This window comes from Lytechinus pictus, unplaced genomic scaffold, assembly GCF_037042905.1.
Source record: "Lytechinus pictus isolate F3 Inbred unplaced genomic scaffold, Lp3.0 scaffold_27, whole genome shotgun sequence".
Lineage (NCBI taxonomy): Eukaryota > Metazoa > Echinodermata > Echinoidea > Temnopleuroida > Toxopneustidae > Lytechinus > Lytechinus pictus.
Genome location: NW_026974147.1, coordinates 780,908 through 799,446, shown reverse-complemented (window position 1 = coordinate 799,446; position 18,539 = coordinate 780,908). Strand labels below are relative to the sequence as shown.

Below are 18,539 nucleotides of genomic sequence, written 5' to 3'. Positions count from 1 at the left end.
GCAAGTTTGGATAATCCATGTGGAGTTAGAAGTTTCCAATAAATTCTGTAAATCACTGTAATAGGGAAACATTGAGTAAGCAACTCTATCAACGTCCGTCAGCATTCAATCAATCTCGGGATATTCAGTATATTTCAAAATCTGGTGAGAAAACTCTGCATAGATTACCTGATCCTCATCAAAGAGCCAATGATACTTCAGTCGGTCATCAGTGATCCTTGGCCGAGGGACAGAATTTATGATCCATGCCCTTCTGTCTGCCAGTGTCTTCTGCATGCAGAACTCAACTCTCTTGAAGTCTGGCTGCCTTTTTTTCAGTGCTCATCCACTCTATGTGCCTTGCAACAGTGTCAGATTTGGAAAGAATAAAAAATTATACTTGAAAAAGAAAAAACAAAGAATAAAAAATTATACTTAAAAAAGAAAAAACAAATAGATTTAGAATCCTCATTCATTTAGTTTCTGTCAAATCACTTTTCATCCGAGTCCTTAATAGATATTTACAGCAAATTTTACTATAATAGCAAGTTTTATGCAACGACACGCCAGTCTTGTTGCCAAAGACAAGAACAGAAAAGCTCCACTTGGTCACACTTTGCGACTATCTGTCACAAACACATTGTACCAGTTAACATTTGGTGAAAGACCATAGCAGAACCAATGTACATGCGAATTAGACTAAAAAATAAACTTTAGGTAAAATCTAATAACAGAGAAATGCATTACAAAATGTCACAACAATGTAGCCACTGTAAGATTCCTGCATCAATAGTGATACTCAAACATTAGTAAGTTATAATGCAAGAAATATTCTCATATTTTATGCATTTACTCACATTTACTTAATTCATCAACTCTTAAGGTGCCCCATACACGTTTAAAGCGTTTTCACTGGCCAAGTTCTAATCCTCTTTAATAATCCTTCTGGTTGAGTCTCATATATAACTATGTCATGTGAAAAAGAGAAATGCCTTTAGGTTTGGCCATTATCAAGTAATATATTTATCTAGAAGGATGAATCAATTGCCAAAGAAATTAAATGGCATGCACTTGGGCAAGACTATGGCTGCGTTTATGCGACCTCAAGCCAGAATCGTGATTCGAATCATGATTTGAATCATTATTCAAAACACAAACATGAATCACAATACCACAGAATCAGCGTTCAGACGACCTTCATTTTAAAGCTGTTTTTCCTCGGATTCGGACCGATCCAGTGCGCATCACAGTGCGCAGTTTGACAGAGGAAGTTAGGTTAACTTTTTTCGCACGTGTTTTGGCTCCCGAAAAATCAATCCTGTACCTTCCGAATTCAGTCTATAATACCACAATTTGTTTACCTATTATTCTTCTTGTCGGTTTATCGAAAATTGTGTTCGGATGTAAATTTTAGCGTAGATCCAATTTTATATTGACACTTGTTAACTCAACAACAATTGATATGATTGTCTGTTCAGTTAGTTCATTTACTAGTTCACTTGAAGTTGAAGACATGACCAAAAAAAGGATGAAAAGAAGTGGACGATGCGATGCCCAACACAGAAAGCATGCATATCATATTATGTATAAATGCACGGAGCATATAGCGCGTCTTGAGCTTGGCAAGAGTCAAACCTAAAGTAGCCCGACACAATGACGTCATAGAATCATGATTGTAATCACGATATCGTTTATTCGAACATTTTCGTACGTGATTCTGCAGAAACGTCTTTCCAAACGCCCCTTTTTTCGTGTTTCATGTTTGTGATTCTAATCATGATTATATTCCATTTCGACTAAACGCAATCGTGATTCTGCAGAATCATGATTTGAATCATGATTCAGATCATGATTCTAGGGTAAAAAAGAGTTAATTGGGGTTTCTGTTTGGTACCAGATACTTACTCTCCACCATTCACCAGTTGCTGTGCACCTATGACCACAGGTAGTTTGTAATTCTTACTCTCAATGGCCCTGTCACAAGTTCGTCCTCTTCCATGTCTGCAAAATCGTTGAATTTGTCTTGCCATGTCTGCAGGAAAAATATCTTCTTCTTTCACTCCAAATGTTGTGCACACCACCCTAAGCAGCTCCCGTTTTGAGGTCTCCTCTGACTTGTTGGTTACCAACACCCTTCTTTGATTTTGGCCATATATCAATACAAATTTGTACCTGGAATGAAAAGTAATAGATTTTCTTACTAAACCTGAATTTTGAACAAATAATGTATGCAAAGAGCTTTCAGGATAAATGTGTGTAATCAAAAGATATTGCATGTACATGGACACAAATATTCAGTTTTTGCCTTGATGCAAGAGGCAAACAGACATATTCCAATGTTTGTCTGGGTTTGGTGATACATATTCCATTCATTTATCTTTTTTTCTAGTATTAGTTTCCTGTCTTGGAATATTAGTAAAATTGAAGGGATGGTCCAGGCTGGAAATATTTATATCTCAATAAATAGAAGAAAATTTACAGAGCAAGATGCTACAAATTTAATCAAAATCGAATAACAAATAAAGTTTTTGAATTTCAAATGATATTATTCCGGTGAAACAGTTCTAGGCATGTCTTTATGAATATTCATTAGGTTGGCTGGTGATGTCATATCCCCACTTGTTCTTTTGTGTTTTATTATGTGAAATTGGGTTTAATAAAAAAAATTGCTACCAAGAACTAAAACAATTGGATTGACAACTGATTAAGTGGACTAGTTATTTATTGCCTCAACTTATTTCATCATAATGGAGACACATCATTTACACATGTATGAAAAAATGAAAAATTTACGATGTCATGTAATAACATAAGAAAAATTGGAGATGTGACATCATCAGCCCACCTAATGAATATTCATGATGATGTGCATATTCCAAAAAATATTGATAAACTTTGAAAATCAATAACTTTGTTATTTGATATCCAATTTTGATGAAATTTTCAGCATTTTACTCTGTGAATTTTACTCCATTTATATACTTTTAGATAAAAATATTTTCAGCCTGGACCATCCCTTTAACTTCCCGCTACCAGGAAAGAAAATTGTATTGTAGTCTATTAAAAATTTTGATTTGAAATTAAGATACAGTACTATTACGACACAACGGTCCAGCGATGGTATTTCCATTTTTCATCACATGAAATTTCATTCATTTCATAATGACCAACCATACTTAAAATTCATACAAATTTCAGACAATTCCACTATTAGTGACACATATGGAACAACACTTCCTAAATTAATAACTTAACCCATTTGTGACGAAATTCCACATTACGTGGTTTGGCCTCAGATTTTTCATGAATAGTTGTAGGGCCTATATATGAAGATACCAAGGAGACTCGAAAGTAAACACTTATTGGCATTACTTTTCTTTTGGTAACAATCATCGCCGCTATGGCTAGGGAAATGCGCATATCTTTCAGTTGTGACTTGTGTACAACCGTGTAGATCTACTATCGTAATGTGCATGCATGCTGTAGAAATTGTCGAAACAAGGAGCCAGCCACGCTCGCACAACCACACTCTGAACTTACAAAAAAAAAAACAGATTTTCACATGGAAAAACATTTACAGACGTATGAATTGTATGAACTTACCAAAAGAAAAAAAAAATTCACATGGAAAAACATATACCTACAGACATATGAACTGTACTCCCGCTTAAAAATAAAGGATTTATTAAAACATACTACTTTGCAGCTAGCTGATCCATTGATCAAGTATTACTAATTAAATGAGGACTAATTAACCCGCAGTAGCAGAGTCTGTAGCCTAGGCCTAGAGTCTAGACCTATCAACAACAACAAAATACAGATCAGTGGACTGAATGCTGCTGCCGTTCAAAAGTATAACATTAATTAGGACCACCGACACCGTACTCTAACTTAAACTTTAAAAAGTTAAAGTATAGATCTAGATCTAGACCCTAGTCGATAGTCTAAAGTTAATTAAGCCAGTAGATCTAGTACAAAATTTTTCTTCATACTCGATGGCAGCCAACAAGTTTTTTTTTTCAGGTAGGCCAAGCGCTAGCCTAAGTTAGGCCGCCTAGGCTAGGGCCGGGACTAGGCTACGAGTACGACGTGTTCCACCATAATAATACTAAATAGATCTAGTCCAAAGCAAGGCAAAGACAAAGTCCAAGGCAAGCTCAAGCCTATTATAGCCATAACTTTTAGGCCCTACATGTAGCCAGCCCCAATGCCTGGCTTCAACTTCAAGTTGAAGTCAGAATACATTTCTAGACCCATGCAACACTCCTAATCAAAATAAATGCAGCAACATTACAGATTAAGGCAAACTCTTGAAATAATCCACTGACAGTGACACTGCCTGCTGCAGAGTGCAGTACCGCACGGTACTACTCGGGCTTGGTACGGTACATACCGTACGGTACACGCACAATCCGCTGAGTGTTCAATTTCCGAGTCATGCAAGGTCTAGGAGGTGCCAGGAGTGGACTAATTCACGAGAATGCCCAACAGATTACTGATTAGATTAGCTTACTTACCGTTAACTCCTGACAGTTCTCCTGACAGTTCTATAATTTGTCTGTTCTCCTATAGTTTCAGTTCAAAATGCAGTTAATTGCCTGAATTTCATGGACTTGAAGCTTAGCCCTGGCCTTGGCCTTCGAAGCATTAAAGGAGAATGAAACTCTTGGAGCAAGTTAGCTTTTGTGAAAGCAGAAAAATCAAATAATAAGATCAACAAAACTTTGAGTAAAATAGGACTAGCAATAAAAGAGTTATGAGCATTTGAATGTCGAGATCACTAATGCTATGGAGATCCTCCCATTGGCAATGCGACCAAGATCTGTGATGTCACACACGTACAACTCTCCCATTCGGACACTGAAAATATACCCCAAAACATCTCTTTTTGCTCATTCTAATCATATGACAAACGATTCATCAATGATATAATGTTGTGAAACCTCTGTACTTGTCATCTCATAAAGAAAACACCTAACCTTGTGATAGACTCTATAAAAGTGAGAATATAAGTGAAATAAGTACTAAAGTAATGAGGGAGTTGTACGTGTGTGATATCACAGATCTTGGTCGCATTGCCGATGGGAGGATCTACATGGCACTAGTGATCTCAATATTCAAATGCTCATAACTTTCTTATTATTCATTCAATCTTCCTCAAACTTTCAACAATATGTTTCTTTGATTTTTCTCTTTGATATGGATTCAGCTAGTTTCAAGGGTTTCATTCTCCTTTAAGCTGATTGTATCTGCACGGCGTACGCGCGTACGTACTACGTGTGTACTGTGTGTGCATTTTTCTATGGTGTGTATATGCGCTAAGCATATCATGTGCGGGTTGTGCGTTACGTTACACACTAGTACATCGATGCGCATAAAAAAAAGGCGCGAAAATGAGCGGGAAGGGGGGGGGCATGCAGGCGGGGAATGCGCGAAATCCGTGTTGAACACAATTATAAAGTATTTATTTATTTATTTATTTATTTTGTTTTATTTATTTTATACTGCAGGGTAGGCCTGTTCAGTTCTTAAAACTGCTTTACAAAGGCGGACTGCAGTTTAAAATACATGTCAAGATAACTATGAACAACAACAACAACAACAAACAACATCAAAAATACAAAATATCTAACATCAGAAACAATTAACACCAAAATATAGAGTGGGAAGTGACAATTTAAACATACATAGCATTGTCAATGGAATATCATTTCGCTCTATATCAATTCGTATGAAAGGCTTTGCATATTTTTTTAAAAACTAACAAGGAGGTACAAACTTGTAAATTTGAAGGAAGTGCATTAAATAATTTGGGTCCGACATATATATGCGAAAGATTTTCTTTTATGTTCAATTCTAGCTTTGGGAAGCTGAAGGGGGCATCGTAAAGAATACCGTGTCCTGTATTTCACGGGCCGTTTACATACTAAAGGTTTTAAATAATTTGGAACTAAATCATTCATTATTTTATATACAAGAACACAATACTGATATTTTATACGCTGATCTACTGATTGCCACTTCACGGTGACTGCAACAAAGAAATTTGTGATAATCTTTTATCAAAAGCATTCTAGCATATTTATTTTGAAGTTTTTGTATCTTATCTAAATGTATTTTTGCACTGCTTCCCCAAGATGTAATACAGTAATCAATGTAAGGTAAAATCATAGAAAAGTACAGCTTCTTCATGATATCAAAGGACAGTAAGTGCTTAATCCGCCTTACACAACCTATTGCCCGAGATATTTTACAAACGATATGTTCGCACCAAGTCAAGCCCGGATCGAGCATGACACCTAAGTATTTAATCTTTTTTACATTTTCTAATTGTTTGTTCCTGAATTTCACGTACTGACAAATGAGCATCCCTCAACTTTTTCTTTTGACCAAATACCATGGCTTTTGTTTTTTGCGGGTGTAAATGCATATTATTTAAGTCTAGCCATTTACTTATTGAATCAAAATCATCTTGCAAATACTTTTGTACCTCCTTAATTGATTCACCGTGATTAAAAATGGCGGTATCATCAGCATAAAGAGACATTTTAAAATGTACATGCAATTTCAAATTACACATGTCATTAATAAAAATACAAAATATCAATGGACCCATGCAGTATACGAAATACGAGTAATGAAAAACATTCGTTAGTCCACAGCCGAGTTAGTCGTGACAAGCTTTATAGGCCCAGACTAACAAAGTTAGTACCTTGGTAAAACGGGAATTTAATCATGGTTTTGTAACCAATGTTTTAACACTTTCATTAAACCACGGTTAAAACCATGGTTATGTAACCATCATTTTCAAACTATCATAAAACCATGGTTAAATCCTTGGTGTATAACCGTCGTTTACAACCATGGTAAAACGGAAATTTAACCATGGTATTGTAACCACTGTTTTTACACTTTCATTAAACCACGGTTAAAACCATGGTTATATAACCATCGTTTTCAAACTATCTTAAAACCATGGTTAAAATCATGGTTTATAACTGTCGTTTTCAACCTTGCTAAGACGAATGTTTAACCATGGTCTTGTAACCACTGTTTTTACACTTTCATTAAACCACGGTTAAAACCATGGTTATATAACCATCATTTTCAAACTATCATAAAATCATGGTGTATAACCGTCGTTTTCAACCATGGTAAAACGGAAATTTAACCATGGTATTGTAACCACTTTTTTTACACTTTCATTAAACCACGGTTAAAACCATGGTTATATAACCATCATTTTCAAACTATCATAAAACCATGGTTAAAATCATGGTGTATAACCGTCGTTTACAACCTTGGTAAAACGGAAATTTAACCATGGTATTGTAACCACTGTTTTTACACTTTCATTAAACCATGGTTAAAACCATGGTTATATAACCATCATTTTCAAACTATCATAAAACCATGGTTAAAATCATGGTGTATAACCGTCGTTTTCAACCATGGTAAAACGGAAATTTAACCATGGTTTTGTAACCACTGTTTTTACACTTTCATTAAACCACGGTTAAAATCATGGTTATATAACCATCGTTTTCAAACTATCTTAAAACCATGGTTAAAATCATGGTTTATAACCGTCGTTTTCAAGCTTGCTAAGACGAATGTTTAACCATGGTCTTGTAACCACTGTTTTTACACTTTCATTAAACCACGGTTAAAACCATGGTTATATAACCATCATTTTCAAACTATCTTAAAACCATGGTTAAAATCATGGTTTATAACCGTCGTTTTCAACCTTGCTAAGACGAATGTTTAACCATGGTTTTGTAACCACTGTTTTTACACTTTCATTAAACCACGGTTAAAACCATGGTTATATAACCATCATTTTCAAACTATCATAAAACCATGGTTAAAATCATGGTGTATAACCGTCGTTTTCAACCATGGTAAAACAGAAATTTAACCATGGTATTGTAACCACTGTTTTTACACTTTCATTAAACCACGGTTAAAACCATGGTTATATAACCATCATTTTCAAACTATCATAAAACCATGGTTAAAATCATGGTGTATAACCGTCGTTTTCAACCATGGTAAAACGGAAATTCATTTTAACCATGGTCTTTTAACCACTGTTTTTACACTTTCATTAAACCATGGTTATATAACCATCATTTTCAAACTATCTTAAAACCATGGTTAAAATCATGGTTATAACCGTCGTTTTCAACCTTGCTAAGACGAATGTTTAACCATGGTTTTGTAACCACTGTTTTTACACTTTCATTAAACCACGGTTAAAACCATGGTTATATAACCATCATTTTCAAACTATCATAAAACCATGGTTAAAATCATGGTGTATAACCGTCGTTTTCAACCATGGTAAAACGGAAATTTAACCATGGTATTGTAACCACTGTTTTTACACTTTCATTAAACCATGGTTAAAACCATGGTTATATATAACCATCATTTTCAAACTATCTTAAAACCATGGTTAAAATCATGGTTTATAACCGTCGTTTTCAACCTTGCTAAGACGAATGTTTAACCATGGTTTTGTAACCACTGTTTTTACACTTTCATTAAACCACGGTTAAAACCATGGTTATATAACCATCATTTTCAAACTATCATAAAACCATGGTTAAAATCATGGTGTATAACCGTCGTTTTCAACCATGGTAAAACGGAAATTTAACCATGGTATTGTAACCACTGTTTTTACACTTTCATTAAACCATGGTTAAAACCATGGTTATATAACCATCATTTTCAAACTATCATAAAACCATGGTTAAAATCATGGTGTATAACCGTCGTTTTCAACCATGGTAAAACGGAAATTTAACCATGGTTTTGTAACCACTGTTTTTACACTTTCATTAAACCACGGTTAAAACCATGGTTATATAACCATCATTTTCAAACTATCTTAAAACCATGGTTAAAATCATGGTGTATAACCGTCGTTTTCAACCTTGGTAAAACGGAATTTTAACCATGGTATTATAAATACTGTTTTTATGCTATCATAAAACCATGGTTTAAATCATGGTTTTATAACATTGATTTCCAACCTTAGTAGAACGGGAGTTAAACCAAGGTTTCCTAACCATTGTTTTTATACTACTGTGAAACCATGGTTACAACCATGGTTAAATTACTATGGTTTTTTTCACCAAAGTAGAAAGATGATTTTGTCATGGTTTTATAACTATTGTTTTTTAACTTTCTTAAAACTGTGGTATAATGATGGTTTTTATAACCATGGTTTTAAAATCGTCATAAAATGACATTTTTATCATGTTATTATAACTATGGTATTTTAACAATGGTATTACCACACTTCTGCCACACATTTACCTTGGTTATGAATTTAAAACCATGGACTACCATCGATCCATTGTAAAACCGCCCCTAACCATGGTTATACCATGATTACGGTTGTAAAACCATGGTTTATTTTTATAAGGGCGTGTTTCGGCGTTTTCATTGTGGCGCAGGTTTACTTCACCATTTCGGCTATACCATGCAGTTGGTCCAATAACCATTTAGTCCATAAAGTAACCATTTGGTCTAATAATGCATTGGAAAAGTGTTAATTGGGCGAAATGAATGAAAAAATGGGTATTAGAATCTAATAGACCAACTGGTTATTATATTAGACGAAATGGTCATAGACGAACTGGTGATTAGACGAAGTGATGATTGGACCAAATGGTCATTGAACCTATTGTTAGACGAAATGTTGATGGACGGAATGGCATTAGACAAATAATGAAGGTAGACCATGTGGTACGTGAGTGGACGAATTGGCAATTCACCATAGGTACTATCCCAAAATCAAATCAATCAAAATATTTATTAAAAAAACCATAATTATTACATAAACGGGGTAATATGGATAACAATAGTTACAACTAGTTCCAAAATTCATCTTTTAAATCACTACGATTCATTTCTGTTAACAGTTTAGGCCCCATGGCCCGAATTCACAAAAGAAGTTTAAACCATGGTCGAGGTTTAAACCCCCTCTAAGGTTTAAATTTAGACCACGGTCTCGATTTTGCTATTCACAAAAGAAGTTTAAACCGCCGGGGGGTTTAACTACGTCATAATTTGGTTTTAATTTAGACTGCTCATAGGGGTGGTTTAATTCCTAAACGCGCGTGCGCAAAATCGACTTGTCCATCTTGGCGCCGAAATTTTGAAGACAAATTTGCAGACGATTCAGTCCAAATCCGCCGTATCGTGTGTGATAGTGGCCAAGTTCAAGCACAAATCGTAAGTATATCGTTATATTTCCGATGCCTATTTTCATTCAATTTCGTATTAACATTATATGCATACCTCGTATTTATTTTAAATCAATAAATTGTCATTCGAAAAGACCATGACATTGTTGTTTTTTACGTTATCGCAGCAGTGTTTTAATGCTAGTCCCATTTGTTCACTTTTGTGTTGGAAGTTATACACGAGTTTCGCCCGATCCTTCAATCATCGCGATCTCGCCTCGCACAAGGGTGGACATTGATTAGATCTCAATGTAACGTGGACAAAGCGAATTTCAAACGAATTAAATAAAGAAACCTTGGAATATGATGATTTGCATTCCATGCCATGGCATTATTTTAGCCTATGATATGAATGATATGAATATCCTGAATATGATTATGACTTATGACTATCTTATGTTATGAGGCTGTACTGAAGCGAGCTATAATCTATATCAACTGAGTCTGACTGAGTGAGACTGAGTGAGACTGAGAGAGCCTTACTCACACACACGTATTGCGAGGTTAGTAACCTCGCACCATGCCCATGAACCGCGTTTGGCAGTGGATTTCTAACTAGTGGGTCGCGCGTGCTGGGATCTCACTTCTGGTGTGCACAACACGACTAAGTTACTAATACTAATGGTTGATTTTTCTGTGCGCGGCGGCATGTAATGAACCCTTAAGTTAGTTTGGGCTTTGCCTTTTTGGGTGAGTCTGACTGAGCTCTTCTAACGTTAAGCCTTAGTTAAGTTTATAGCCTAGCCCTAGGCTAACGTAACTGAGTGGTCCTCCTGCCCCTGGCCCGAACTGTCCTAACAAATTACTTACTAACTTAGGCTAAATAATAATAAAATCTAGTTAGTAGGATAATCGTGTGCGTAGCCGTAGCATAGAGGACGGGCGAAATTGAAACTTTTGACCCACCCCCCCTCCCTCCCCCCTGAGATCCTGTCATCCGTCCACAATTAAAAAAGAAAAAAAGCTTCTTCGACTTCGTCATTTCAAGTCCGATTTCAGTTCTGTTTGCTATATCATAGCACTAGGTGGGGGCCCGGGGGGGCCACTTCCATTGACGAGTGGATACCATGCGCGACCATGGGGTCTCGAAAAGCACCCTAAACACGTAATTTCCATATTCTGAAAATGCACCCCTTAACAAGTATTGGCGTGTGAAATCCTACCCTTAACAAGTATTGGAAACAAAACGATACTGGTGGGGGATTCTAAACTTCTACACAAATTTTTTTACTCATTAAATATGTTAATTTATGCACATTTTGCAAAATGAAAGTATGGGAAAAAAGGAGGAAGAACGAATTAAACAATGAAGGAAAGAAAAATGTTTCTTTCATTCTTTGAAAGAAACTGAAAGAAAGAAAAAATCAGGAGGGGAGGAAAGAAATTAAAGGGAAAAGAATTGGAAGGGTAAAATAAAATAAAGAATGAAAAAGGATGGATGAATTAAAGCGAGGGAGGAAAGAATGAAGAGATAAGAAAATGAAAGAAAAACAATAATGGAAGGAGAGAAAGAACAAAAAGAAAAAGGGGAGAAAGGTGGAGAAGAAAGCAAAGAAAAGTTTGAGGAAAGAAAGAAGGAAGGAAATAAAAACAAGGAACTTTAAAAAAGAAGGAAAGTAAGAGAAAGAAGGAAAGACAAATGAACATAAATAGGAAAGATTGGAAATGAAGTTAGATTGAGAAAAAAGGCAAGCAGGAAGGATAGAAAAGAAAGAAAAATGAAAAAAAAGAGGAAAAAGTTCAAACTTAAAGCAAACAAAAAATCCAATCATTTTAACGAAAAATCTTCTCCGATCCAACATGCCTAGCTATATTAATAGCCTGCCACACACAGGCAGGAGGCCAGTTCGTTATCAATGTATTGGGTAGCAAGAAAATCACCGTAGAACTTGCAAGTTAACAGTTATCAATTTTAATGTTACGTCTGCTTTGTCATCTGTTGGTTATTTGATGAATATTCTTCACATTTCTATGTATTAATTATACTTTTTTCAATATTCTGAAATACGGGACAAATAGGCGTCCCGGGAAGGGTATGTCGGGACGGGACGTCTGGTCACCCGGGGGGGGGGGGTTATGTCACTGTGATCATAACCTATTATTATGGGGATTGGGATCTTAATACATTTTACATTTTTCCTTGACAATGATTAATGTTAGCTGTCTTGTTTTTTTTATTTTTTTTGCCCGGGGGGGCCACTTACATTGACGGGTGGATACCATGCGCGACCAAAAAAACACGTAAAAAGGATGTCCTTTTCACGATAGGGCACGTTACGTACGTAACGTGATAAGGGTGTCAAAAACACAAAAATAATGAAAAAAGGGTATCTATTTCGCTATAGGACAATTACGTGTTTAGGGTCGAATTTGCGGGGATGATAAAACAAAATTAAAATGTTTTATAAAGGATGTCCTTTTTGCCCCAACACTTCGTGTTTAGAGTCCAATTTTCGCGAGATGTAGAAGATGGGGTCGTACTAAACCAAAATAGGTAAAGCCGACGACCGAAAGACCCGTAACAATAAAACATTCCTGTACTTGTTTAGGGGTTCGTTTCAGGGAATATTTGCCAAGAGTATCGTTTTGTTTCCAATACTTGTTAAGGGTAGGGTTTCACACGCCAATACTTGTTAAGGGGTGCATTTTCAGAATATGGAAATTACGTGTTTAGGGTGCTTTTCGAGACCCCATGGTCGCGCATGGTATCCACTCGTGAATGGAACTGGCCCCCCCGGGTTTTTTGCATGAATGATGAGATGCTTTATATAAATTGTTTTTATTTATGCCTATCGTCTTGCATGAATTAATACAGTATCAATTTTCTATTGTGTCACAGAGTTGCAAACATCGTAAATATGGCCTATCTTCATCACGTTCGTCGTATCCGAAGATTGAGAGAGGTATGAATATACAAGTCAAAAGAGGTTTTATTTCATTGGTCAAATTAGATTTGTGTTCTGTACTACCAAGGGCCTTTTCACATGTGAATCTTGATTCATTGTAATGATTGCTATTGTAATTGTTATTAGCGTTCATGATTCTAATCATGTTCTAGTTTGGTTTCACACGTGCTAAATATTCGTCATTAGCCTTGTTTTTCACTGGAATAATTCAAATTACGATTTTTTAACCATGTGAAGGGCAGTTAGTGTTAACAATCCTGATCCTATCAAACCATTGCATCCCTTGGTTGCAATGAAAAGATGTGGAGACAATTATTATTTTTTTATAAATGAACATTAAATAAAGGTCAAGTCCACCCCAGAAAAATGTTGATTTGAATAAATGGAGAAAAATCAAATTAGCATAATGCTTAAAATTCATCAAAATTGGATGTAAAATAAGATTAAGTAAGCTACAGTATGTCCTTTTAAAGTTTCGCTTATTTTTCACAAATAGTGATATGCACAACTCAGTGACATGAGACAGTCGAGATGTCCCTCACTCACTATTTTGTTTTTGTCTCACCTGCAAGTAATTTTCTTTAAGACTCCCGATACCCTGAGTGATCTATTCTGGTCCAAGTTTGGAATTCATTGGCAAACTAGATCTATGAACTCATATATTTACATTATTTGAACAAATTTAAAGATATTGCTAAAACATGCAACTGTCCCCTATATGTACACAGAATCCAGAAGGGAGGCCACAAAGAGGTCCCCGGGACCTGAAGGACCCTTTTGAATTGTACGATGAAGAAGCATTCCGGATACGATATCGTTTTTCCAAGGAGAGCGTCATCTACATCATCGACATGCTTGAAGCAGACTTGACGAGGAACACGGAGAGGAACAATCCTCTACCAGTCAGTCTACAGGTTTTGACAGTTCTACGATTTTATGCCGTTGGTGAGTAATTGATGTACCCTTAATATTAATAGCACCAAAAAATGTATCTTTTCTGAGCAAATAAAGATTGCTTTGCTATGTATATTTTAAATGCTAATAAATCTTCCATTGATTTGAAATTGACAGAAAGTGCATTCTGACCAGATGTGAAATCATGAGGCTTTACAGAGGCTTACACTTATCTTGTAATTATATTTAATTAAGGTAAATATGTGAAGTTTGGTCGTAATGACATGGGCTTCACTTTAAGTGATGAATGTCCTTAATTGAATTTCGATCCCTCAATCTATTCTTTTGTGCTATTTAGTTCTCAGATTTTAAATAACTTTTAAATAGGGCTATTCAATTGCTCAAACTGTGATTAAGCTTAAAGTCAATATAAGGATTAGTATTATTATTATTGCTGTTGACATTAACTATTTCTAGAGTAGTTTCATTTAGTTTGTTTTATGAATGTCGATTTGATCTCATTTTTCTTTCTAACATAGGATCTTTCCAGAGGATGCATGGTGATGAGGCAACAGTATCACAGTCATCTGTCAGTAGAGTGATCAAAGATGTGTCTGAAGCTATTGCAAGGAGGAAGAGGCAATTCATGACCTTTCCTGCAACGAGAGAAGAAGTTGAAACGACCCAGCAGCAATTTTACGACTACTGCAGATTTCCAGGGGTCATTGGTGCAATTGATGGGACTCATGTCTACATCCAGAGTCCTGGTGGCGAACAAGCCATGTACTTCTTGAACAGGAAGAACAGATATTCGGTCAATGTTCAGGTAAGTAAATTTGTAATTTTTAATTCCCATCCGAAATTGGGAAAATCAAATTAATTTTCAACCAAATAGTTATGGAATTATGTGAATATGAATAATGTGATATTATTTTGGCCAGCTGTGCACGATTACTTTTTTTGAAGCTCCGAAAATCTGGACTGCTCCACTGTCCAACACGTGAATGAGCTAAATATTGTGGTGGTGGGAGGGGGACGAGGATGCAGAGCTACCTGAAGTGCTTAAAATATGAAGCCTTCAATAATGGCTAAGAAGGGTTCTAAATTAACAGAAGATATAAAAATGCCAACATACTACAAAATTTAAGTGAATACATCAAAAATAAAATGAATATAAAAAAAGAACACCATCCGATTGATCTTCCATAATAGGGATATCGAATGCTAGATTACACAAAATCCAAGGAAATTAATACGCATTTAAATTTCAAATACAGTCAAGTTTTTGTATTCCCTTTGTTATAAAATTATTAAACCTCAATTCCAGGTTAATAGTAGATCGAACTTTTATTTTCTTTTTTTTTTGTACTGGCTCCCACGCGCCACTCCGCAAGGCTCTGGGCGCCACAAGTGGCGTGCGTGCCACCATTTGAGAATCCCTGATTTAGGCCATATACATGCATCAACACAAGACTGCAATTCTTATATAGATAATTATAAATGTCATCTATCCATACCCTTCATTTGCATATTGCAACTAGGATATACAAAAATGGAATTTATTAAACTATTAACTTCTTGCATTATCAATTATTATGAAAGGGTAATTTAAATGTTTGTTCTATGTTAAGATTTTACATATCAATTAATGAATATAAGTGCAAGGAGACTGAATATAATTTGCCAAGGGTCATTCAAATTCATATGTTGGGAGATTGCTGCACTAACTGCAGGCAGTTGAGTCAAATAACACATTTGGAAGAATGTTGCAATAATCAGGAAAGTAAGTGCAGTTAAATTACCTGCCAAGCTTGAAATGCAATGTACATGTAAATGTGTGATTCATGTATGTCTACTTTTTCAAATTTAATAGGTAGTTTGTGATCTTGCTGGGAAAATAACAAGTATTGTGGCAAGGTGGCCTGGCAGCACCCATGATTCCCGGATTTTCAATGAGAGCTCACTGAAGGAACAGCTGGAGGCAAGGGCAGATGGTGCTGAGTGGCTTCTTGGAGATAGTGGGTATGTACATTGGTCATTAAGTGTATCCCTTTCTTAAAGGAACCTACACCAAAATATCTAGTTAAATTGTTATAATGACTATTAAAGGATAATCTGAATTAATTAAACTTTATTATTGAGATGTCACATGCACCCAAAATGTGGCACCCCCAATTTATTATTCTTGTAATTCAAATTCAATAATTACATTTTATTTTTTCTTAATGAAAACAAAAGAGGGATCCATTATTTCACAAAATAAAAGAACCCACTTCATCAGCATAGATTTCTTTGATGGAAGGGGAGGGGGGTGAGATATTAATATGGTTTACTTAGAAAGTACAATAATTTTATCATTAATTCATTAGTATAAAGTAGAATTAATTTGTCCATTTTGGATTGAATTTATAAAGTTTCAACTTCAGATTTGGTTCTCTTATTACTTTGTATTTGTGCAAACGGCTGTGGCAAGAATAAGAAATGGATCATAATTTTTCAAATTTCTACTGTATTGCTTTGAAATAAATCGCTTAGGAAATTATTAATTAGTGCGTCCAATTCCCTACATAAATTTAATAGTAAGAGACTTACATGTATTTTTTTCCATTTCCATTTCAGGTACCCATGTCTTCCCTATCTCATGACCCCTCTCCTGAATCCTCAGGGACGGCCACAGGTACGCTATAATGCTGCCCACAAAAGAGGGCGTTGTATTATTGAGCGGACCTTTGGTCGTTTGAAGAGGAGGTTCCCTTGCCTCAATTATCTCCGCGTGAAGGTGGACACTACATTTGCAATCATAGTGTCTTGCTCGGTCCTGTGGAATATCTCTCTTGACCGGCGCGAGCCAGATATTCCAGGACCTGAGCCTGAGGAAATGCCTCCACTTGTCCACCTTCCTCCTGGCCTCCACGACGTTGTCGTAGGAAGGCTCAGGAGAGAGCAGATAATTGAGGATCACTTTAATCGTTAAGGCATGTCTGTGTATGTATATACATATAGAAGGTAATTTTTGTCTCACCTGCGTAGCACAGCGGGACTAAAAGCGCTGCTTTTCTGACAACGGCGGCGTCAACAATGAAATCTTAACCGAGGTTAATTTTTGGTAATGTCATAACTATGAAAGTTTTTGGATGTAGTTCATGAAACAGACATGAGAGGAATCAAAGATCACTTATTGTTATGCACAAGTCTTAGGTCATATGATCAAGGTAAAAAAAAGGTCATTTTGGGTCAATGATCATGTTTTCTATTGTGAGTATATTTAATAGTTTTCTAAGTCATCACTGCTGCTATATTGATTCGCGTAATGCAGGCGAGACTGCCAGAGGCGTTCGACTTATCATGGGAAGGGCAGTGAATTTGATCCGAACGAAAATGTTTGAAATCTGAAACTTAACTATCCTGAATTCTATAGTGCAAATTTCAGGCTTTTTCCTTATTAAATATTGCTTAATTTGGTACATTAAAACACTCCCACATTTGTGCAAATTCTTTTTTTTTTTTTTTGTCATCAGAATTAACACAAAGAAAATATCACAGACATGCCTTACATTAAAGTAAAGTAGCCACTCGGGACTATCTGCTCTGCCTCCAACCGTTCATTCAGTAGCTGCAGAGGATATTTGGAAATCATGAAGCTGCCAAGGTACTTGTTATTTTTCCAGCAAGCAAGGTTTTCATGCAGCTACATTTACATCTGAATTACATTCCGAAAGTTTGGGCCTTTGTTTGAGGGGGGAGGGTGCCTCCATCATGAAAAGTTATTACCAGAAGCATTAATATATTTAAAAGGTTATATGCCCATCCCCTTTTCCTTGATAACTAATAATCTATGTTTATGGGTGAGAAATTTAACTGCTTGGATTACAGAATATCAGGATGTAAGCAGGGAAAAGAATACACAAGGGCTACGGATGAATATGCCCCTTAATTAACTGCAAAAAAAGCACTGTTAAACTAAACAAGAAAAGCCCCCGAAAAATATCATAGGGTCCATTGTTAACTGTACATGTAATACAAAAGTTAACATTCTGGCTTGTCCCCAAAGTAGCCCTGCAAAAATATTGATTTTTTCCCCCTCTGCATGATGGGTAATTTGTATATTTATTATATAATGGCTAGTTCACAAGACAAGGAATAAAAAAAGTGAAAGCTGGAAAAGAATATATAATACATAATCAGAATAATGAATATATTTTGATTAATATGGAGGGCATTCTAGTTTTGACATTTTCCTATTTGGAATGTAATTCAGAATGCAAATACAGTTGTATGCTACACTGGGAAACAAACATCCTACACAAAGAGCGGTATCCTGTTGTTCTTGTCAAGAAGTTATTTGGCTATTCCTACCATGATTCTGTATGTACACATATCTCATCAATGCACCTTGTATGCCTGGTTAGCTGCAGTACTTGTAAAATTGTCTGTTGACCTGTATTAATTTCTTCTTTCAATGTTTGAAACGTCAGGATTGTTTCATCCTCCTTGCATT

At 35.7% G+C, this 18,539-nt stretch overlaps 1 protein-coding gene across 1 annotated transcript; it reads left to right on the top strand.

Annotated features, from left to right (window-relative positions):
• The first annotated feature begins 10,138 nt into the window (after positions 1-10,138).
• On the top strand, positions 10,139-18,180 carry LOC135158061 (putative nuclease HARBI1). The gene is made up of 6 exons (XM_064115345.1): positions 10,139-10,230; positions 13,081-13,144; positions 13,876-14,092; positions 14,581-14,867; positions 15,915-16,063; positions 16,661-18,180. Exons 2-6 carry the CDS (start codon positions 13,100-13,102, stop codon positions 17,013-17,015), a joined length of 1,053 nt encoding a protein of 350 aa, XP_063971415.1. The 5' UTR covers positions 10,139-10,230; positions 13,081-13,099; the 3' UTR covers positions 17,016-18,180.
• Positions 18,181-18,539: the final 359 nt, after the last annotated feature.